Source organism: Capsicum annuum, chromosome 3 (assembly GCF_002878395.1).
Source record: "Capsicum annuum cultivar UCD-10X-F1 chromosome 3, UCD10Xv1.1, whole genome shotgun sequence".
Lineage (NCBI taxonomy): Eukaryota > Viridiplantae > Streptophyta > Magnoliopsida > Solanales > Solanaceae > Capsicum > Capsicum annuum.
In genome coordinates this window covers 86,782,215-86,805,990 of record NC_061113.1, presented here as the reverse complement: position 1 = coordinate 86,805,990, position 23,776 = coordinate 86,782,215, and the positions used below count along the sequence as shown (strand labels likewise).

General features: G+C 37.5%; 1 protein-coding gene across 1 annotated transcript in view; it reads left to right on the top strand.

Annotated features, from left to right (window-relative positions):
• The window catches only part of LOC107842386 (zinc finger CCCH domain-containing protein 37), a 32,477-nt gene extending 15,435 nt beyond the window's left edge, over window positions 1-17,042 (top strand). The window contains exons 3-12 of the mRNA XM_016686200.2: window positions 6,032-6,085; window positions 6,162-6,239; window positions 6,327-6,389; window positions 6,496-6,705; window positions 7,465-7,502; window positions 7,639-7,685; window positions 14,613-14,728; window positions 14,810-14,863; window positions 15,684-15,827; window positions 16,504-17,042. Coding sequence (XP_016541686.1) covers window positions 6,032-6,085; window positions 6,162-6,239; window positions 6,327-6,389; window positions 6,496-6,705; window positions 7,465-7,502; window positions 7,639-7,685; window positions 14,613-14,728; window positions 14,810-14,863; window positions 15,684-15,827; window positions 16,504-16,677 — 978 coding nt within the window. The 3' untranslated portion in view covers window positions 16,678-17,042. The remainder of the gene's footprint in view (window positions 1-6,031; window positions 6,086-6,161; window positions 6,240-6,326; window positions 6,390-6,495; window positions 6,706-7,464; window positions 7,503-7,638; window positions 7,686-14,612; window positions 14,729-14,809; window positions 14,864-15,683; window positions 15,828-16,503) is intronic.
• Window positions 17,043-23,776: the final 6,734 nt, after the last annotated feature.

The window sequence follows — 23,776 nt, the reverse complement described above, 5'->3', positions numbered from 1 at the left end:
CTTTCCACGTAGTCTCTTTTTTCATTAGTTCATTATGATATTTGGGTTCTTAGTAGAGTCGGTTCAACCTTAAGATTGTGTTATTTTGTCAGTTTCATTGATAATTATTCAATATGTAATTAGCTTTTCTTAATGAAAGGTTTTTCTGAGTTATTTTCTATATTCAATAGTTTTTGTGTTGAAATGTAAAAACAATTTGGTGCTCCCGTTAATACTTTTTAAGTTATAATGACTTACAATTCTTATCCCTCCATTTCAGTAGTTTATGAGTCCCCAAGGACTTAATTATCAGGCACCTTGTCCACACCCCTTCCATAATACAAAAAGGAAGAATAGACACATCTTGTTGACACTGCACACACTTTTGTCATTGAGTCTCATGTTCCGCTACGTTTTGGTAGTGATGTAGTGCTCACGTCATGCTTTGGGTCCTACTCCTACTCTAGGCCTCCTCCTATTCAATAAATTGCACTTTGAAATGGTATATGATCCGCTCATAATACTAACTCTCGTTATACTTTTAAGTTAACTAGTTTATTTGCACGTGCCTCGTATGTATAGTGTTTGATTATTTAAAATTAAATAATTTTGCTGAGTGCGAAGATTTTTAATAAAGTGTAAAAGTTCAAAATCACTTTTCAAAAATCTTTCACACTTGAATATAATAATGTAAACATAAACATATACACATTTGTTTTACCATCAGAAGTTTCAAGTGGTTGATAAATCATTACTTTTGCATTTCTCATATAGTACCTCTTTCCTTTGTTGCCACATGCTAAGAGAGACGCAACAACTTGAACCATATTTGTGTTACAATTTTTTTTTTAATTTAAAATCTTTTCTAATTTTTAAAGTCAAATCTTTATAAAATCATTGATTACATTTTTATTACGTACTTAAAACTTTTAAAAATCTGGCACTTCTTAAATTTTTCTTATTTGAATAGTTTTATATTTATTTCTAGATTTATCAAATCTTCTTAAAATCAAATTTAGTTGATTTAGAATTCTTAAAATAATGAAAAAATATCAGTTGTCATTAATTTTGATGACTTCTAATAAGGAAAGAAAAGATTTAGAATTAATTTTTAACTCTTAAATATTAGGAAAGAATAGTGAAAAGACGATTTTGTCTAAAGCAAGGACTTTTAATGAAGGGCAAACAGTTCAAATAACATTTCTAAGGTCTTTCACACTTTTAATATATTATAGATTATAGATTTGTGGTGAAAGAGTTTTTGAACACGTTCTTAGTGGAGAAGATATGAATGAAATGTGGTCGAACCACCTGGGCACTAGGCCTAATTTGAGTTGGATCACTTGTCCACGCTTCATAATAGAAAAGCGAGCAGCGTGTAAATACATGCCATTTAGCCAAAAGAAGATGATAGAGAGTTGACTGAAATATGAACTAAATACTTTTCGAGAGATCTCCAAATCATTGCTATGATTATCAAAATCATAAGCATCAACATGTAAGTTCTAGATTCATATTGTAGTGTCGGGCCCTTTAGCTTTTGTTCTTGATAAACGCCCTAGCTGGCCCATTCCTCGCAAGAAGTTTGTACAGGATCTCTATTTACCAAAATTTTAACTTTTTGACTCGGCGAACAAGTAACCATTGAGCCCTTTTCTAGACAATAGTGAAATTATTACTCAACCTTAGAGATAGAGAGATATTTCTATAATTAGTTTGGGCAAAGAATGTTAGATCATAAAAACGCTACCATATCTCATTTAAGTTGGACCAACCTCTTTCTGGATTCTATATCCTGAGATTTATGTTCATAAAGATGTCATGCTTGCCTTTGGTACTCTGGAGAAGCAAATCTTGATTGAACCTATTAAAAAAGTTGTTTTTGGACATGTCGGACTTATAAGAAAATTTCAAGTTCTTATTTGCTTGGAAAGGTAATCTAGAAATAAATGAGTCACTTCTATTTTCATAATTAGTCAATTTATATGATTAAAGATCATATCTATAACATTTTTTCAAATTTACCTTTTTTGGAATGACTTAATTGGTCCTTTTCATATGAATTCCATTTGTTTAAGTTTCTATTTTTCTTTTGAGCCATACAACTTTGGTTAATCCTAGTTTGCCATTTTCTGGCGTTAATCTAGACCATCTAAACTAAGATATATCATATTGATAATGCCGCTAATTAAAAAGTATCATAATAAATAGGAAAACTTCTTTTTTCCCAGCCAGGTCACTGAAGTCATGAAATTCTTCTGTTTTGATTTTGTAATAAAAAATGGATTTATCTGAACCGGTATATAAGTTTCTTGTAGTCTCTAGGACAAAATTTATATTACGGGGTCTAGGAGTGGTATTACTTCCCAATTCAATTTATTCGGCTGAAGAATGAAGGGGGACAAAAAGATTGATTAAGAAAGATCTTTTGCTATTCTTTTATATAAGATCGTGATTAGATCTACAAAACAATAATCTTATCTTTTGAGAATGATAAAGTATGGACAATGTTCAATTGGAACATGAACATCTGACTAAATTGATCCTAGTTACTCTTCAGTGTGGAGTTGGGGGGGGGGGGGGGTGATTCTCGAATGCAGTAAAAGATCCAATGAATTCCATATGAGGTGAAAATTTCAGGTATAGTTCATAGTATGATAGTAGAGGTGACTTATCCGTCAACTTTTTCACTATCATCCCCAAAAAACCACTAAATACATTCTAGGAAATCGATCGTAAACCACTACATACAATCTAGGAAACCGCATCATAAGAGCTAATAAGGAGACACGAAATTTTATAGAAAGACATGTCGATTCCTTATGGAAAAAAATATATGTTCCACTCGTAATACTATCTCCCATTATACTTTTTTTAAGTTATCACCGTCTATCATCACCCTTTTATGCCTTTGTATTGTCTTTTTCCTCTATTTTATCTCCAAGTCTATAAGTGAAATACTTTCTCATCCAGGATGGAGCTAGGCTATGATTGGCGAGATGTCTTCCTTACACTCGAGTGGTACTTGAGAGCTTGTTTCTCTTCCATAAAGTAAATCTCTTGCTCATTGTCGGTGGGGTTATGCCGTCAAAATTGGTGTGGATAGTCAAGCTGTCAGCTTAAGGTTCGCCGAGATACCCAAAGAGTTTACTAAGATATTTAAGCTTGATTATAGTGATGCTTTCTCTCCTGTGGCTAAAATAGCATTTGCCCTCCTTTTTCTACCAATGACGGTTGTTCACCATTGGCTTTTTCATCAGTTGAATGTTAAGAATGTTTTTTCATGGTGACCTTTAGGAAAAACTCTATATATAGCAACTACCTGGTTTTGGTGCTCAAAAGGAATCTAGTAGCTTTGTATATCGATTGCGCAAGTTGCTTTATGGTTTGGAACAATCCCCTTGAGCTTGGTTTGGTAAGTTCAACATAGTAATTCAAGAGTGTGGCATGACTCGTAGCAAAGCTGATCACTCTGTGTTCTATCGAGATTTTGCTCCAAATTTGTGTATTTATTTGGTGGTGTATGATGACGATTTTGTTATCACCGACAATGATCATTATGGTATCATTAATTTAAAGTAAGATCTCTTTTAGTATTTTCAGACTAAAGACCTCAATAGACTAAAGTATTTTCTAAGTATTGAGGTTGCTCATCCAAATAAAGTATAATGATCTCACAAGGAAAGTATGCCTTACATATTCTTGAGGAAACAGGAATGATGAGATGTAGACCTACTGACACTCCAGCATTCGATGTTAAACTCCTGCGAAGACAAGGGGAGCCAGTTAAATGACCCCGAAAGATATAGTCTGGTTGGTAAGTCGAATTATCTCACTGCGACTAGCCCTCACATTTCTTTTTCCTGTGAATGTTGTAAGTTTTTGGATTCTCCCTGTGATAGTTATTGGGATGTAATTGTTGGCATTCTGCGATATATAAAGTTGGCTCCAGTAAAGGACTACTCTTTGAGAATCGATACCATGAGCAGATCGTTAGATATACAGATGTTGATTGGGTAGGATCATGTTCTGATAGGCGTTCTACATCCTAATATTGTGTTTTACTAGGAGGTAATTTGATGTCCCATACGAGTAAGAAATAGAGTGTTGCTCGATCTAGTGTAGAAGCAACATGTCGACCAAGGGTTGTAGCAACTTGTGAGCTAGTTTGGATTAAACAGTTGCTTCGAGAACTAAAATTTGGAGAAAGAGTTAGATGGAACTTGTGTGTGATGACCAAGTAACCCTTTATATTGCATCAAATTCAATATTTGTGAGAGGATTAAGCGTATTGAGATTGACTGTCAGTTTGTTAGAGAAAAGATACTCTCAGGGGATATTGTTATGAAATTTGTTAACTTGAGTGAACAGCTTGTAGATATTTTCACGAGTCCCTCACTGGTCCTCGTATTAGTTACATCTGTAACACAACAACAACAACAACAACAACAAACCCAGTGTATTCCCACCAAGTGTGGTCTGGGGAGGGTAGAGTGTACGTAGTCCATACTGCTACCTCCAGAGAAGTAGAGAGGCTGTTTCCAATAGACCCTCGGCTCAAGATAAAGAAAAGCAGACCAAAGCGTAATTAAATAAGAAGCAAGATGGATGACATAACATGATAAGGAATAAGACACATAAAAATAGAAGTCAGAGCAATAAGAAATAAAATAAATAAGCGCAATAGGAGAAAGAGACCCACGCCTGCCTGACCGGGCTACTATCTTTGGACCCAATCCTAGATTTACTAGCCCGACTTAACCTGAGCTCTTCTAACTAACTAAATCTACGCACACAACCTAGCCTTCTACCCTTATTCGCGACCTCCACACCTTCCTATCTAGGGTCATGTCCTCAGTAAGCAGAAGCTGCTCCATGTCATGTCTAATCACTTCCCTCCAGTACTTCTTCGGCCTACCTCTCCTTCTTCTGAAGCCATCTAACGCTAACCTCTCGCACCTACGAACTGGGGCATCCGTGCCCCGCCTCATCACATGCCCAAACCATCTCGATCTTCCTTCGCGCATCTTATCCTCCAACAAAGCCACTCCGACCTTCTCCCGAACGGTCACATCTGTAACTTAAGCTTGGCATATATGACATGTATGTACTAGCTTGAGGGGGAGTGTTAGAATACAAGTAAGAATAGAATTGTATAGTGTCCAGAATAGGATTGTAATGTAGTATATAAATAGGGCTCAATGTAATAATGTAGTATGCATAATTCAATAGTATTTTTCTCCTTTATTTCTTGCATGTTGGAGCCCCACATGAGTGGGGCTAGGACTATTTAGTCTCCTCCGTAGTTGGTCTTGGACAATCCTTCCCGTATGAGTTAGCTTTTAGAGTTGGGTTAGGCCCAAGACCTATTTTCATCATAGCATCAGAGCCAGACCCATCCCAATTTATTTTTTCCAATGTTGGGCCTCTCATCTTATATTGTCCACGTTCCAGATGTCCAATCCTAGACGTGCGGAAGTGGGGTTGGGGTGTTGGAGTTCCACGTTGGTGGGAGAAGGCTATTTGGTCTCCTTATGGTCTTGGGTAATTCTTCTCTAATGAGTTTGCTTTGGGGTTGAGTTAGACCCAAGATCCATCTCATTATTATGGTATTAGAGTCATATCCATAAAAAAAAAGGGCAGCCTGGTGCACTAAAGCTCCCGCTATGCGCAGAGTTCGGGGAAGGGCCTCACCACAAAGAGTGTATTGTACGCAATCTTACCTTGCATTTCTATTAGAGGCTGTTTCCAAGGCTTGAACCTGTGACCTCTAGGTCACATGGCAGCAACTAAATTAGATCGTTAACTAAATCAAAGTCAGGTCCATCTCAATTTTATTTTTATTGATGTACAATGTTGGACGTGTGGGGATGGTGTTGGAGTCCCACATCGGAAGACAAGGGTTACTTGGTTTCCTTATATGATCTTGGATAATCCTCTTCTCATAAACTAACTTTTGGGGTTGAGTTAGGCCCATAATCTATTTCTTTATCATAAAATTTGTGATCACATTGTATGTTTCTAGCTATTATCTTCCGCTTCATTTATGCAGGTTCCAGTTACAACTGAATCTCTTCCTGAAAGACCTGGAGAGCCTGAATGTCCAGTAAGAAAAACTTTTTGTTGAGTCTCTGACTATGCGTGCTGTCAATATCCCTGATTTTATGTTGACATGTTTTCAGTATTTTATGAAGACTCAAAAATGCAAGTTCGGTAACAGGTGCAAATTTAACCACCCCAAAGATAACACAACTTATTTGGTAGGTGGACAGGCTCAATTGTTATTTATTTCATATGAATTATGAAGATAGTTTCATTTATATCAACTGTTGATTGGCTTGTCTCAGGGTTCTGTACAAAATTCTGGTGTTTCTGACTTACCTGAGAGACCTTCTGAACCCTCATGCACGGTATGAGAATTCTTTTGCTGATTGGAGCACTACTTGTTACTTAAGATATTTAAGTATGCACTTTAGGTGTATCTGGTTCATAGTTACTCAAATCATACTGTGACAGTTTTACTTGAAGACGGGAACATGTAAATTTGGTGTTACCTGCAAATTTCACCACCCAAGAGATATACAGCTGCCAGCTCCAGAGCAAGAAAATGGCTCTGTGGGGAATCCTGGATCAGCTAAAAATGAGATGACCGAGGATGTGAATCTAGTCAAGCCGCTTTCTGTTCCAGCTTTATTGCACAATTCCAAAGGCCTTCCCATTAGACCGGTATTTCATTGATTGCCTTTTACCTTTGGATGAGTAAGAAAGTATTGCATGCTTCTTTTGTGCTTTGTTTGCTTTTTTAATTTGTCTTTTTTCTTTTCCCCCTTCCTTTTACTTTTATGCTGTCACATAATAGTTGTCAATAAACTGCCATTTTGGTCTGCTTTATTTGACAATTATTAACATAATTTTAGTATAGAAAAAGAATTGGATATCATGATATTTCGATCCTGGTACCATAATTTGTCTGTGAGGATTTATTGTGATGAAAAACAACTTGTTCTTAAGATACTTTTCCAATCTGGTCTAAGGATCTTAAAGCATCTCATGTCTTTTCATTACCCGCATAATGGGTGCCACTGCCATTGTAGATATGCTAGGCTACATTCTATCTGATTGTTTTCTTCTGGTATTAGTCTACAGATGTGTTTCCTTTTTGTAGACCTGGATACTTTTGGAATACAACAACAACAAACCCAGTGTAACCCAAACGTACTTCCTACTTGGATAAATTAGCAAATTGAGATTTTTTTGAGATAAATTTAGCCAATAGAGATTTTAACCTCTAGGAAGAGAAAGCAGAAGGGAGTTGGATTTCTTTTCACAAGTACCATGACTTTTTTTTTGGGGATTAAAGTAAGATTAAACATAACTTTAGCTACTTGAGGTTGACTGTTTTTTCTTAAGCTTAATAAGAGGCAAGCAGTGTGTTTCAGAGACCCACAGGAAGTAGTTCATTCTTCTGGTTTTTATCTTTTACAGGGTGAAGTTGATTGTCCTTTCTACCTTAAAACTGGCAGGTCAGTTTTTTTTTTTTGTGGTGAACATGGTGGGTTTTACTTTTTGTTCTGCTATTATTAGTTTAAACACTCAAAAAGTTGGATTGGTTCATTGGTTTATAACACGTCTGTTTTGTTTTAAAATATATCAAAACAGCTGCAAATATGGGGGTACTTGCCGTTACAACCATCCTGAAAGAAATGGTAAGGATATTAATAAGCTCTGTTCTATTTCTCAAAGAAAATGATAAGCTGTATTGGAACATTGTTAAAATACTTTTCCTTGTCGGTCTTAAGATTTGTATTTGCCTTCTGTTTGTTGAGTTTTCTAGGTTTTGTTTTGATGTATGATCATGTGTGAAACACATTATCTGTTCACTTTAATCTCATGTTAACATACTTCTTTCTCATGCAAATTTTTGGTATTCGATCATTAGAAAATGTGTTATTTTCTCATAAAATAATTTATAAAGCTACTAGTACCAGTTTAAAAACAATAATTTATAAAGCCATTTTGGCAATGGAAACTTAATAATTGTTAAAATAAATGGATTACTCAGGAAAACCTAACCTATAGATGAACGTTCAGCTATAAGCTTATCGTATTGCTCTAAGGGGTCGTTTGGTTGGTGATGCAAGATCGACAAAGGAGGCACAAAACAAACACCAAAATAGTCCACAAGTTGGAAGAACCAAGGACCCCTTTGGTGACCACTCTCGGATTCACTACAACAACAACGAAAACACAATAACAACAAGATATTAAGGTGTTCAACACCTCTAAAATCAGTGAGCCAACAAACTAGATTAACAACACAAGCACAAGAATAAGAAGAGCACAAAGTCTCGATTTTGGGACACCAAACTTGAGAATGAACAACAACAACAATGAAATAGATAGATAGATAGGTAACTTGACATACAAATGTACAAACACTATGAACCTAAGTGTATATTAAACACAGACCCAAGAATTCATACAAGTAATACCAAGCTCTACGGTGACCTCAAGGGAACGGGATTTCCAAGCAACCAACGTTTCAAAACTAGCACCAACACAAGTGATATCCACACTTGTTTACAAGGAATCCACCTTGCAAGACTGTCTCTCTAGAGCTCTCAAAATATCATCAAAAGTTATGACAAAATGACCTAACATGTCCTATTTATAGCCTAGGTTTCAACTTAATACAAAATGACTAGAATGCCCTTAATGAGCTAAGACAAAAAGGAGGCCTTGAAGTGTGCATATTGGATGGCTTTGGAGTGTTGGGACTTGTTCTCTACACTTCAAAGCTAGTTCCATTGGTTGGGCAGCCACCCGAGCTCGAGTCTTTACGTATTGGTCCACAATCACGATCGTACTTGTATCATCCTCCCCTTCTTGAAAAAGGATTTGGCCTCGAATTCGAACCTAGCAAAACAATAAGAAGGACAAGCAAACATAAGTTCCTCAAGGTATGAGGGTTAGGATTACTGTAATCAGTCATAGCATCTTGCCAAGGTGGCTCAAACTTCACATACACCCAAACATCCCTCTTACCCGAATGCCCTCCCAAGAAAGAGTCAACTAGTCTATCCACATAAGTGTGACAAGAAACAAGAACAAGAGTTGCTCATCAAGTGGAAAACATAGACTTTTCTTGGAACAACAAATAGGCTTGAAAGTCGAGATAGGAAGGCCATAGATTCCATGCACATTCAAGTCATTCCAAAAGACATCATCATCACCATACTTCAAATGATCACCGGGATCAAATGGGTGGAGTGTCCCTGGACACGGGTTTAGGATGGATTTCCTTTTCCCAATACTACCACTAGTACAATCACATATCCCCTCTATACTAGCATGGTCTACAACAAAAACAACTAGAGGGTCATCCATAGTCAATCGGCCAACATGTTCAACATCACCATTTTCACACACAAGTTGGTCTTCATGACTTCCATAAGACAATGTACTATCACTTGCCACAATGGCCACAACACTAGATGGATCAACTAGTGTATCCGCAATCTCAAGTTGTACATTATCATCACCAAATAGAGGCACATTCGGCTCACCTAAAGACAAACTACCATGCACACTTAGTTGGCTACTAGTCGCATTCACTAGAGTGCAAGAGTTAGTTTGATTACCTTGTAGCTCATGTGTAGCTTGTCCATTCACAGGAACTTGAATAGGAAGGCTTGGATTCTCTATCAAGTTATCCAACTCCCTGCAAAGAGGGCTTTTCGTCCCTTCCATTCTTCCTCCCACTCGTTCTATTATTTTTTCCATTCTCTCCATTCGGCTACTAAGGTCATGTTTCATACCCATTATGGCAACCATCAAATCGTTCATGGTCACCTTTTCCAATGCCATAGTTCCTAATAAAGAAATTCTAAAACAAAAACACAAAAAACAACAACCTAGTTAATGATAGAAAAGAAAAACATCCTCACAAGCTCTCAAGCTCTCACACTTTGAAATGCCTCTCAATTGGCCTCACAAGTGTTGGTAACTCATTTATACTCCAAGGAGATTACTTGGTACCAATTGGGGCTCGAGGTCGGAATAGATTCTCTTTTGAAACAACTCAAAGAAAATACGTACGGACTAGAACCAAGAAACTACAACGAATTTCAAAAAGATAAAAGCACACAAAGAAACGTAGACACGAATAAACGGACCCAAAAACTAATTTACAACCTAGTAGACAATTACTAGTTTGTTAATTAGCAATAGAATCAACAAAATGCAACTAAGAAACAAAGATTAGAAACTAAGAAATCAAAATTTTGAGCCTAAATTTGTCGTGCGAATAGTAAAACGTGACGTGGCAGCCACATAATGGTTGCGGTCTTAACAAATTTATTTTTCAAAATTGAAAGTCTTGAACAATTTGTGATTTGGAATTGGTGGGAATTGATTTAGGAGGGAAACAAATCTTGAAATCCTATTGTCAAATTCAAAAGTGGAAGACTTGATTTTTGTGTATCATTCCCTTAAAACAAGGTCCTTAAAACAAGGAAAGTTTTTGGGAAGTGATTGACTAGTTGATGGGTGATGGTAAGTCTTTCAAGACTAACAAGCTTTCACCTTTTTCTCTTCAACTTTATAGATCTAGTATTCACTTTATTTTAACAAGTCTTGAAAGGGATGAAGAGCATCAAGAACAACTTCAACAATCACCAAGAACACAATAATCCCAACAACCAATTCCAACAACAACAAGGCCAACAAATCACGGTCAAGTCCACCAAGATGACAACACAATCGGCTAAGGCTTTAAGTTCACAATAACACTTCAACAAATGCAAGCTCAAATTTAGATCTTGACTCAAGAGTGTTAGTGATGAAGAAAGCTAACACTTGAAACACCAAGACAAACAAAATGACTCCTATATCTAATGTTCAAGTCTCGGCCAAACACAACAAGAACACAACAAACTTTCGGCCAAGATCCAAACTCAAGAACACTACTCTTTTTTTTTTTTTTGTATTTTCAAGCAAGCTAGCCCAAGATTGATCTTGTGGGAACAAAATCAAGCTATGCTTTGATACCAAACGATACAAGATCGACAAGAAAGACACTAACAAACACCAAAATAGTTCACAAGTTGGAAGAACCAAGGACCCCTTTGGTGACCACTCTCGAATTCACTACAACAACAATGAAACACAATAACAACAAGATATTAAGGTGTTCAAACCTCTAAAATCAGTGAGCCAACAAACTAGATTAACAACACAAACACAAGAATAAGAAGACAAAATCTCGGTTTTGGAACACCAAACCCGAGAATGAACAACAACAACAATGAAATAGATAGATAGATAGATAACTTGGCATACAAATTTACAAATACTATGAACCTAAGTGTATATTAAACACAAAGACCCAAGAATTCATACAAGTAACACCAAGCTCTACGGTGACCTCAAGGGAATGGGATTCCCAAGCAACCAACGTTTCAAAACTAGCACCAACACAAGTGATATCCACACTTGTTTACAAGGAATCCACCTTGTAAGACTCTCTCTATAGCTCTCAAAATATCATCAAAAGTTATGACAAAATGACCTAACATATCCTATTTATAGCCTAGGTTTCAACTTAATACAAAATGACTAGAATGCCCTTAATGAGCCAAGACAAAAGGGAGGCCTTGGAGTGTGCATATTGGATGGCTTTGGAGTGTTGGGACTTGTTCTCTACACTTCAAAGCTTGTTCCATTAGTTGGGCAGCCACTCGAGCTCGAGTCTTTACGTATTGGTCCACAATCACGATCGTACTTGTATCAGTTGGGAATGTAGTTATGCTGGGATTAGTTATGCGGGGATAAGTTAAGGGGTCGTTTAGAGTTTTAATTAACTTATCTTCAATTGAGTAATATTTACTGACAACGTAAATTACCCCCAAACCCCCAAATCCATATTAGCTCGCTAAGGCTAGGGAGCGGTAGGGTTGGGACCTCGATCAAGTGAAGTGCATTAAGGGGGAGGATGGTAGAGTTCTGGTGGAGGATGTTCACATTAAGAAGAGATGACAGGAGTATTTTCATAGGCTTTTGAACGAGGAGCGGGACGGAGGCATTGAGTTAGAGGAGCTGGAGCACTCGGAGGAAAGCCGTGATTTTAGTTATTGTAGATGTTTTAAGGTTGAGGAGGTGAGAGAGGCTATTCGTAGAATGCGGAGGGGAAGGGCAACGGGGCCTGATGAGATTCCGGTGGATTTTTGGAAGTTTATAGGTGGGGCAGGTTTAAGGTGGTTGACTGATTTGTTTAATGACATTTTCAAGACGGTGAGAATGCCTGAGGCGTGGTGGTAGAGTACGACGATTCCGTTATATAAAAACAAGGGTGACATTCAGAGTTGCACCAACTACAGGGGTATCAAGCTGTTGAGTCATACTATGAAGATTTGGAGGGTGGTCGAGCGGAGATTGAGGAGGGTCGTGTCTATTTCGGAGAATCAGTTTGGTTTTATGCCTGGTCGTTCGACAACAGAGGCAATCCACCTGGTGAGGAGATTGATGAAGCAGTATAGGGAAAGGAAGAGGATTTGCACATGGTGTTCATCGTCCTGGAGAGGGCGTATGACAAAGTCCCTAGAGAGGTTCTTTGGAGATGCTTAGAGGTGAGAGGGGTCCTGGTGGCGTACATCAGAGCTATTAAGGACATGTACGATGGAGGGAAGACCCGGGTGAGAACGGCGGGAGGGGACTCATAGCATTTTTCGGTCGAGACAGGGTTGCATCAGGGTTCGACTCTTAGTTCGTTCCTGTTTGCGTTGGTGATGGACGTGTTAACGCAGAGTATTCAAGGGGAGGTGCCTTGGTATATGTTGTTTGCGGATGATGTAGTACTGATTGATGAGACGCGGGGGTGTGTGAATGAAAAATTGGAGGTTGGAGGCAAACCCTTGAATCTAAGGGGTTCAGGTTGAGTAGGTCTAAGACGGAGTATATGGAATGCAAGTTTAGTGACTTGAGGCAGGAGGATGATGAGGTGGTAAGGTTTGATTTTCAAGATGTTTGTAAGAGGGATAGTTTTAAGTATCTTGGGGCTATGATCCAGGGGAATAGTGAGATTGATGAGGATGTCTCTAACCATATTGAAGCAGGTTGGTTGAAGTGGAGGCTCGCCTCGGAAGTGTTGTGTGATAAGAAGGTGCCCCTTAAGCTTAAAGGCAAATTCTACAGAGAGGCAGTCCATCTAGCCATGCTGTATAGAGAAGAGTGTTAGCCAGTCAAGAACTCCCACATTCAAAAGGTGAGGTGGCGGAAATGAGAATGTTGCGTTGGATGTGTGGGCTTACTAGAGGGGATAGAGTTAGGAATGAGATTATCCGGGAGAAGGTGGGAGTGGCTTCGGTAGATAACAAGATGCGGGAGGGAAGGCTGAGATGGTTTGGGCATGTGATGAGGAGGGGCACGAATGCCCCAGTTCGTAGGTGTGAGAGGCTAGCATTGGATGGCTTCAGGAAGAGGAGAGGTAGGCCGAACAAATACTGGAGGGAAGTGATTAAACATGACATGGAGCAGCTTCAGCTTACTGAGGACATGACCCTAGATAGGAAGGTGTGGAGGTCGCGGATAAGGGTAGAAGGCTAGGATGAGTGCGCAGGTTGTAAGTAGTTAGAAGAGCTCATGTACAGCCGGGTTAGTAATCTTAAGATTCTGTCCATAGGTAGGAGCCCCTGGTCAGGAGGAGGGTTTGGGTGTGGTGGGTGTCTTTGGTCTGTGAGTGTATGTTGCTACTAGGTGGGTGTCCTATTTCAGATGTCCTATTTCATATTTCTTATACCATATTGCACTTAATTATCTTATGTCGTATTGCTCTGATTTTTATTTTAGTATGTCTTATTCCTTATTTATGTTATGCCATCCATCCTGCTTCATGTTTCATTATGCTCTTGTTTACTATCCTTTATCTTGAGCCGGGGGTCTATCGGAAATAACCTCTCTACTTCTTCGGAGGTAGCGGTATGAACTGCGTACATTTTACCCTCCCTAGACCCCACTTTTTGGGAATACACTGGGTTTTTTGTTGTTGTTGTATTCATCAAATGTTTAACATACAATGTGAAAAATATTAATATGCATAAAATATTCTTATATTTATTTAACATGTCTACCTATGTTATATAGTTTGTTAGCCATTCAGATGGCCAAATTATAATGTTTATCATTTGTATAAATATAAAATTACTACCTTACTATTTGGTTTACGTATATTGTTATGTCAGTATAATTTATGGATCGCCTAAAGTGGTTGAGTTAGATTGATTAATTAATTTATGCACATATGTACGTACATAAAGTGGCCCGTGCATGAATATAGGTAGGGGTAATTTTGTACTTTTATAAATTTATCCCCAGGATAAATTATGGTGGGATTGTTATCCCACCAATTGTGTGGATAACTTATCCCGATACTATTTATTAGTCCCGGGATAAGTTATCCCTAATATTGCCAACCAAACATGCATTAAAATTTTTATCCCGGAATTATTATTTTATCCCGGGATTATTCAAAATAGCACCTCACACCAAACGACCCCTAATACAAATACACAGCATAATAGATTCAATGCCTAGAGTCAACTACTGATTCTCTTCCACTATTGCATTTCAACCTCCAGCAGCTGGTATTGGCCCTGCCCTTGTAGCCTCTCCTGCAACTCATTGGAACATTGGAATGATTAATCCAGCTGCCTCTCTCTTGCAAAATTTTGATCCAAGACTGACTCAGACAATGGTATAATCAATTGTGTGTTTGTATTTCTCTAAAAAGCTTTTAACGTATTCCTGAAAGTATTGTTTATTTTTGATACTGCAGCTTGGGTTGCTTCCACCTGTCTATCCACAACGACCTGGACAAATTGAATGCGATGTGCGTACCTACTTTTTTCCAAGATATACTTGAAATAGCTGTGAATTACTACTCTCAAGCTGATGCATGTGACATTATTGAACTCAACTAAATGTAGAAAACCATGCCTCCTGGACTATAAACCGTGATTTGTTATTGTCAGTCATTGAAGGCACTTTCATGCTGTCCCAATCAAAAGGTGCCACACTAAATTGGCTTTAGAGCTGTATATCTTGAGGTTTCGAGGCATACACTCTAGGAGCCCTTTTGTCGGGTTCTTTGCACTTCTGTGAAAATGATTGCTCTGCTTCCTTAAACCTCTCACTTTCTTGAGTCTTGACTGTTGTTTTACCCACCTTTGCCAAAAGAAAGGATGTACATCATATCAATCCTAAAAAAGCTATGGTGAACCTTCAAAAATGTGTACATATTATTGCTTTGCAATACCTATGTCAGATACTCTGGAGAGCGGAGTCTAATAAATTTAGCATTCTTTGTAGTTCGTACCTCTTGTTTACTTTTAAATTTATTACTCTGGAGTCTAATAAATTTAGCATTCTTTGTAGTTTTTACCTCTTATAGTTCTTATAGAAGTGCATGTTATTGGGCCCTCAGTATGCATTTTAAAAGTTGACTCGTATGCATTCTCAAGTTTACGCACACATATTAGATTGTATAGTATAGGGAGCTGCCTGTACTGCTGAAAGGTTTCTTTTTCTTTTTTGCTTGCTATTATCTGGATCAATCATGAATACTCTTCAGATACTCTTAATATAATTGGATCCAGTCATTCACACTATTTTTTTGCACATTTTGCTTGGTCTGTCATGTTTTACATCAGTTCTATATGAAAACTGGGGAATGCAAGTATGGTGAAAGATGTAAGTTTCATCACCCTCTTGATCGTTCAGCACCGGTAGTGTCAGCAAAGGATGTGCAGCAGCCAAATGTTAAGCTTACACTTGCTGGTCTACCAAGGAGGGAGGTACAGTTTATATTTCTAGAATTTAGATATGGCATGCTCATTTTCTGGTGGAAGAAGTATTTGCAGCATTATATAAATATTCTGATAATTTGATTTTTCTTAGTGGTATTTGACAACCTCTTAAACACTGTTGGTTAGATATTCATTTCTCCAGCAAATAACACAACAATACTGTAAACAACACACAACACTGTAAAGTAGATATAACTGTTTATTATTAAATTATGACAGATGTATGACTACCCCTGAAGAATTAGACTTCCCCAATTTCTACCAGCGCATTTGCTTACAGGTATTGGTTGCGTATTTGGTGGCTGCAGCCTATAGTTATGTGTGTGAATATCTTCTGATCCTGAAAATCCGTTGGAGAATACCTTAGTTACTGTACAGATATGTAAGCTTGCAATGCCCTTTTTTTAATTCCCCCTCCGAATATTCTTAAATAGCCTCTGGCAGAAATGCTCTGCCAGCTGAGGCTTTGTACAATAGACTCTTGGACCCGGGCTGCCCTTTTTAGTTTCTCAGGCATATAACTTAATCCTTCAACTTTAGTTGGTGGCGGTTATTCTTTCAGTTGTATCTCAACCTTGTCTTTTCTCATTCACTTGGTCTGTTAGAATTGCAAGTCCCTTTAATTCCATGATATTTTCTTTAATTTTTTCAATGTTACTGGCAGGGTGCTGTACACTGTCCATACTACATGAAGACTGGAATGTGCAAGTATGGGGCGACATGCAAGTTTGACCATCCACCACCTGGAGAGGTGTTGGGCATGTCAACATCCCAAGGGACATCGTCGTCTTTCGAGGCTGAAGATAATGTTAATGTGAATGAATCGCAGCGATCATAGCTGAAATGTGCAAGTATTGGGCGACATGCAAGTTTGACCATCCACCACCTGGAGAGGTCTTGGGTATGGCGGTATCCGAAGGGGCATCATTGTCTGTTGAGGGAGAAGATAATGTTGATGTGAATGAACAACAGCAGTAAGGTTATAGTTGGAAGGCCTTCTTCAGTTGTATCTCTTTCAATTACCATTTTCTGCAACCATTTTTGTAGCAAACTTGTAAAGCATAAATTTGCTTTAGCAAACTTGTAAAGCATAAATTTGCTTACTTTTGGATATTTAGTGTTGGAATACAGTTCCTAGTCCACACCAGAACTTGATGGGACTTATTTTTCTTGTTATGATATGCTTTTTAATTGTGCACAAAACCTATCTCCAGAAAAAGAAAATGTATAGTACAGCCCATTGTAAAGGAGCATGTTATGCTCTCTGTAGGCCTCCAGAAGAAATGGCGGAGCGAAAAGGCAAACAGAAGTAATAGACGACTGATACATTACAAAGCAGCAAAGTGGTATGTTTTTCCTTGCTCAGATTTATTTCTTTATGGCTTGTGCCTCGTCAAATTTGAAACGACAGGAAAGCACAAAGAGACTAGAATAGCGGAGTTGGTAAGGGTTGAATTGGAGGTCAAAGAAGGATAAGAAGCTACAAATCTTTATTGGAACTAGGTAGAGGCTGGAATAACTTAGAAATTTTGCGATAAAAAATGGAAGGGAAAAATGATAAAGGAAGAAGAAACTAGGACTACAACAACAACAAACCCAGTGTATTCCCACTTAGTGGGGTCTGGGGGGGTAAGATGTATGCAGTCCATACCTCTACCTCTGATGAAGTAGAAAGGCTGTTTCCGAAAGACCCCCGGCTCAGGCACAAGATATCACACAAACACATAGTAAAGCACAGAGGCAGATGACAATAATATAAATAAGGCACCCATACGGACTATAAAACAGAGGAAAGCAGAGGAAAGCAGAGGAAAGCACACAGATTCGTAATAAGCATGGAACACTGAATACGGAATCATAACAGGAATAAAAAAAATAAAAAACCCCCACCAAGTAATTCCCTACACTAGCGACCCAATCTGGCCCTACTCTTCTGTCGTAATTCGCCTCTTCCAGACCTTCCTATCTAGGGTCATGTCCTCGGTGAGCTGTAACTGTTTCATGTCCCGCCTAATCACCTCACCCCAGTACTTCTTCGGTCTACCCCTACCCCGCCTAAAACCATCCAACGCTAGCCTCTCACACCTACGGACCGGGGCATCCATGCCCCTCCTCTTCACGTGTCCGAACCATCTCAATCGTGCTTCCCGCATCTTACACTCCACTGAAGTCACACCAACCTTCTCCCGGATAGTCTCATTCCGAACTCTATCCCTTCGAGTCAGTCCACACATCCAGCGCAACATCCGCATTTCTGCCACCTTCATTTTTTGGATGTGGGAGTTCTTAACTGGCCAACACTCCGCTCCATACAGCAAGGCCGGACGGACTACCACCCTATAGAATTTGCCTTTAAGCTTGAGCGGCACCTTCTTATCACACAGCACCCCCGACGCGAGTTTCCACTTCATCCAACCTGCCCCAATACGGTGCGAGACATCCTCGTCAATCTCACCGTTACTCTGGATCACGGACCCGAGATACTTGAACTTGTCCCTCTTACATACCTCCTGTGCTTCCAGCTTCACTACTACCTCATTCTCTCGCCTCACGTCATTAAACTTACATTCCACATACTCTATCTTGCTTCTGCTCACCCTGAACCCTTTAGACTCAAGAGTTTGCCTCCACATCTCTAATTTGTCATTTATACCCCCTCGAGTCTCATCAATCAGAACTACATCGTCCGCAAAGAGCATACACCACGGCACCTCCCCTTGAATACGCCGCGTCAACACATCCATTACTAATGCAAACAAAAAGGGACTAAGAGTATGCAATCCTGTCCGGACAGTGAAATGCTATGGCAGAAATTCCCTGACATCTGGTTTCCATCCCCAGATGAAAAAGGAAGAAGAAACTAGGACTGATGGCAGAAATTCCCTATGACATCTGGTTTCCTTCCCCAGATGAGAAAGTTTTTTAATTCCCCCTCCCATTAACAAGCAACCATGACAGCTCCGACGAAATCATCATGCAAGACCAATCTCATCAATTATTTTGATGAAGCTCCATCACCACAACACCGATGGACTTATTACAAACAAAGTCATTAGCAAGCTCACCGAGCTCAACACTGTGTTGCTACAAGGAGTTTGAGATTGACATCTAAAATTGTTTCGAACGATGTAATGAGTCATAAAGGAAAGAGTAAGAATTTTGAAATTGATAATGCGTATACTGATGGCAAGAGTTTGAAAAATGCCTTTGGAGTAGAAAGCACGGGTTTGGGGGTTTTATATAGTAAAGCAGTTGATAAAATTGCCCTGAATCAATCTGTTGAAAAAGAAAATTCAGCGTGCAGTGAGGAAAGAATTGTATATCTGAAAGAGGGGAAAGGGGAGAAAAAGACAAACATGGAAGCGCAGGGAGAAGGGGACACTAAGTTTTTGAGTTTGCTTCTGTTTTTCGTTTTTTCCCGTATTATATTGTACAATTTTGAAAAAATCTGACTGGCCGTTGATTGTTATCCCTACTAATGACAGTTCAACTCCGATGTCTCATTTTTTATCATTTTGTTGTTGTTTTGGAATCCACCGGAAAGGGAACAGGGATGGTGGAGGGTGGTTGTTTGTTGGAATTGTGGTGGCTCCAAAAAATTAATTTCATTTCCTCTCTTTTGTACTTTGCTTTTCGATACTTGTTAATACACCATTCGTACGATATTCATACATTAGATAGCTATTTATGCAATATTGATACACATCTATACACAATTTATATAATATTTATACATGTTTATACATCATTAATACAGTATCTCTATACGTTTATGAACCATTTATATAATAGCAATGAGTTAATACATAAAAATGACCCTAAACTTGACACCAAATTATAACTTTGATCTTAAGCTTTGGCAGTGCACAAATATGACCTTTAACTATTCAAAACTGCACAAATATGACCTTTAAATGACTCTTCACTATTACTTTTTTATTATTTTTGGCTCAAAGATGAAAATGACATTTAATTTCTTTTGTCATTGCGGAAAAAGAGCAATATTGAAGATTTATTAATTAGGTGGGTCAGCCTCATATAAAAAAATCGAGCGGGTATGTATATATATTATAAAGCAGAGGACGAATTTAAGTTATATAATATATCTAAATATTATTTATTTAATTAAAGATGAAACTATACTAATAATTAAAAAATTATAGTTTTAATAAAACGTTATTAAAATTAATGTTATTAAGGATTGTAGTAGTAGTATATTAAATTAACGTTATCAAATTAATGTAATTAAAATGTTATTAAATTAGCTTTATTAAAATGTTATTAAATTAATGAGGGGCGGACCTACGTGGTTTCCATGAGGTTCACCCGAACCCCCTCGGTAAAAAAATTACGTTGTATACATATAAGATAGAAAATGTATATTTATGTATGTATATTAATGTTGAACCACATGAAACAAGGAACTTAGTTGTTGTTAATTACGTTGTACATATATAAGATAGAAAATGTATACTTATGTACGTATATTAATGTTGAACCACATGAAATAAGGCACTTAGCAACGACGACGACGACGTTGTCGTTTTAACACAAAAATCAAAACTTTGACGGTGCACAAATATGACCTTTAACTATTCAAAACTGCACAAATATGACCTCTCTCCAAGTCAGCCCTTTTAATGACGTGGCATCATGTGATTGGATTACCTTTTCACGTAGGCGCGACTGAGACTCACGCATGAGGTTGCAAGTTTTGAGTAGTTAAAGGTTCTATTTGTGCACTATCAAAGTTTAAGGTCAAAGTTATAATTTGGTGTCAAGTTTAGGATCATTTTTATGTATTAACTCAATAGCAATACATTACATAACTTTATGTAATACCGATACATTACATATACACTGCATATATATCCGGCCATTTCTTTATAATTTTTTTTTTGTGACTAGTAATTTTTTGGCTAGTTTCTTTGTAAAAAAAACAAAAAAACATAACTATATTTTTGATAAACTAATTATTTTATCATACATATTTAAAATTGTCCCTTAAAAAACTTACCCCCAATCATTTGCACGAGAGAAATAACATCATTGACCCATACATACGAAGTATTCGGTGATGTCAATAGTCAAAGAGAGCTAGCCATTGTGCCTGAATTTCAAAAGGTAAAAAAACATTAAAAAAATCTTATTATTATGGGAAAAGTCCAAATTTATTTGTGTATTATTCAAAATTGCTCAATTTTATCTATTATTACACTTTTGGTTCATTCACACCTTCACCATTAGCAATTCATCTCGTATTTGTTTTTATTGCGAATAGAGCTCAAGCGTGAAATATATGGATTTGGTGTGTCCAAATTCTTCAACAAAATATATCCAAATTTACCTTCGACTTTTGACTACAGATTAAATTACCTTACATTAGAGTTTCACTGGGGGATCAGAGAAAAAATAAAATGAGAAGTTTTCCTAATGCATGGTAATATATGGCCAAGTTGCTCAATTTCGATTAGTACAGAGAAAAATTTGACCATTTTTCTTATTATAAATTGTAGTACTAATACAACAACAATAACACCGTGTCATTTTTAATCCCATAATATACCTTATCTTTATAAAGCAGATGGGTTGCTTCTAATAGATTCTCGGCTCGATAAAAATACTAATCAAAACACATTTGAAAAATACAAGAGTAACTAAGGTATGATGAAAATATTGAAAGAAATAAACATACGAACAACCAGTGGTGGAGCCAGGATTTTCATTGAGGGAGTTCAGAAGTAAACATACGGACTAGTCGAAGGGGGTTCAACATCAACTATATATACATAAAAATATTTTTGACCGTGTAAAAATAATATAAATATAGTATAATTTTCCATCGAAGAGGGTTCGGATGAACTCCCTGATTACAAGGTGGATCCGCCACTGCGAAGAACAAGATGGTAAATATACCAAATGATACATTATGCAAAAACGCGGAAGACAAAGAAACAAAGATAATCAAAGATCAAGGATAAAATGGATAGAAGTTAGACACAAAAGTGAAATCATTCTATAAAAATAGATCTCCTTCGAATATCCAAATAAACACTTAAACCTAATAGAAAGACCCCAAGAGAATTTGATTCAAATCAACTCTTCTTTCTAAACACAAACACAATAAAAATTTCAACAAGTTCACAGTGCTCTCAAAAGAAACTGTAGTATTCAAACATCAAGATAGTTTAAGTCTTCAAAATAATAAAAAACCACTATTTATGCTATAGAAAAAAATAAAATAAGATCCTAAAGAAGTAATGATCTTATTTTATTGTCTTCTTTTTAATGAATTCGTGAGAATTCATTAAGTGACCATTTGTATACTTAGACCATGTCTTCATGATACAACCCGAATCAGGGCCTAGTCATGTCGGGCATCTCAAGTCCGACTGGGATCGGAGACCGTCCCCAATACCCAATCGTAACAACTCTGTACCCAATGTCGGATGAATTTCGAACATATAATAAGGTAATGCAATAATAATTGAAAGAGATTTAATAAAGTCCATAACCAAAACCAACTAAATATTCGACCAAATGTCCAGCCAGTGTCAACCCTAATGCCAACACTAATACCAAGACTGACACCAATACTGACACCGCCCATCTCCATAATTGTAATACCCATGCTTATTCCTAGTTAGAAATCATCTCAAGAATGCTAGTACTTGCTTTGAAATACAAATCTATTTTTGTACCCGTGGTATTTATGAGATTTCTACTTTCTATCACGTGGAAACTTGAGTTAGCTTTTTAACGATACCAATTTTGTCCAAATACGACACCAGACGAGGAAGTTATGGATGTTTTACTAAGAACTGATCGAAACGCCCAGGTGCGACGTCCAAGTTGAAGGACCGCCAAACAAGTGACGGATTGCCACTTTGACCATCACAACCAAGGCAGTAGGGCCACGTTATGGATAAGGATTGACGGACCGTTAGATTTTTTACGGACCGTCATCCAAGCCGTCAACTCTTATCCAGTGAACCCTATTTCTGGTCCACGTATGACGGATGAAATGACGGACCGTTAAGTTCCTGATGGACCTTCAGTCAGGTCGTCACACGCCACGTTCAGTTTACTTCTAGGCCGTTTTAACAGGGGTATTTTGGTCACTTACCACTCGCCTATATATACCCAGATGAGTCCGAATTCAGCCATTTTGCTAATTATTATTTCACAAATAAAAACTAGGGTTTCTCTCTAAATTTAATCTCAAAAAACAAGACCAAATCTTCTTAAAAAATCAAAGGATTTCAAATCCTTCAAGTTCAAAAACATCAAGAACCTCAAGTCAGGTATGTGTAGTGTTCATCTATGGATCTATTTCATTCATAGAGCTCAAGAACCATGTTTTAAATATTATTTTGTGATTGTCTTGTTGTGATATGACCATGTACATGTTGATGATTGTTGTTTAAGTTTCAAGATGATATCTAAAGGTGTTTTCATGAAGTATGTATATTTGTTAGTTAAAACCCATGATCCTTATGTGGCTTAATATGGTGAAATTCATAAACACACTTAAGCTAAAATAATGCATGCAAAGTGTTTGATAATATGCCTAGGATGACAGAATTCATGTCCCATGATTTAATAGTGCTTAAATGACAAGTCAATGCTCTATGCTTTACCATTTCCCATGAATTCCATGTGAGTGATATGCATTGTTGTTGTGATATGGATTGACCATGATATTGAAGCTATGCAAGTATATACATATTGTATGAATTTCCCTTTATGTATAAGATGTTGAGAACTATGCTTAGTGTGAAATCTCCTACTTATGATATGGTAAATTATGGACTCTACTCATATGATCAAGTCAGCCATGTGTGTTAGTTTTCTTCTATTGAGTCCTGGGGGTACTTGTACCTAAAAAATATAGCTATGTGCCTAGAGCCATGTCATGTTATCACGATAATCTCAGT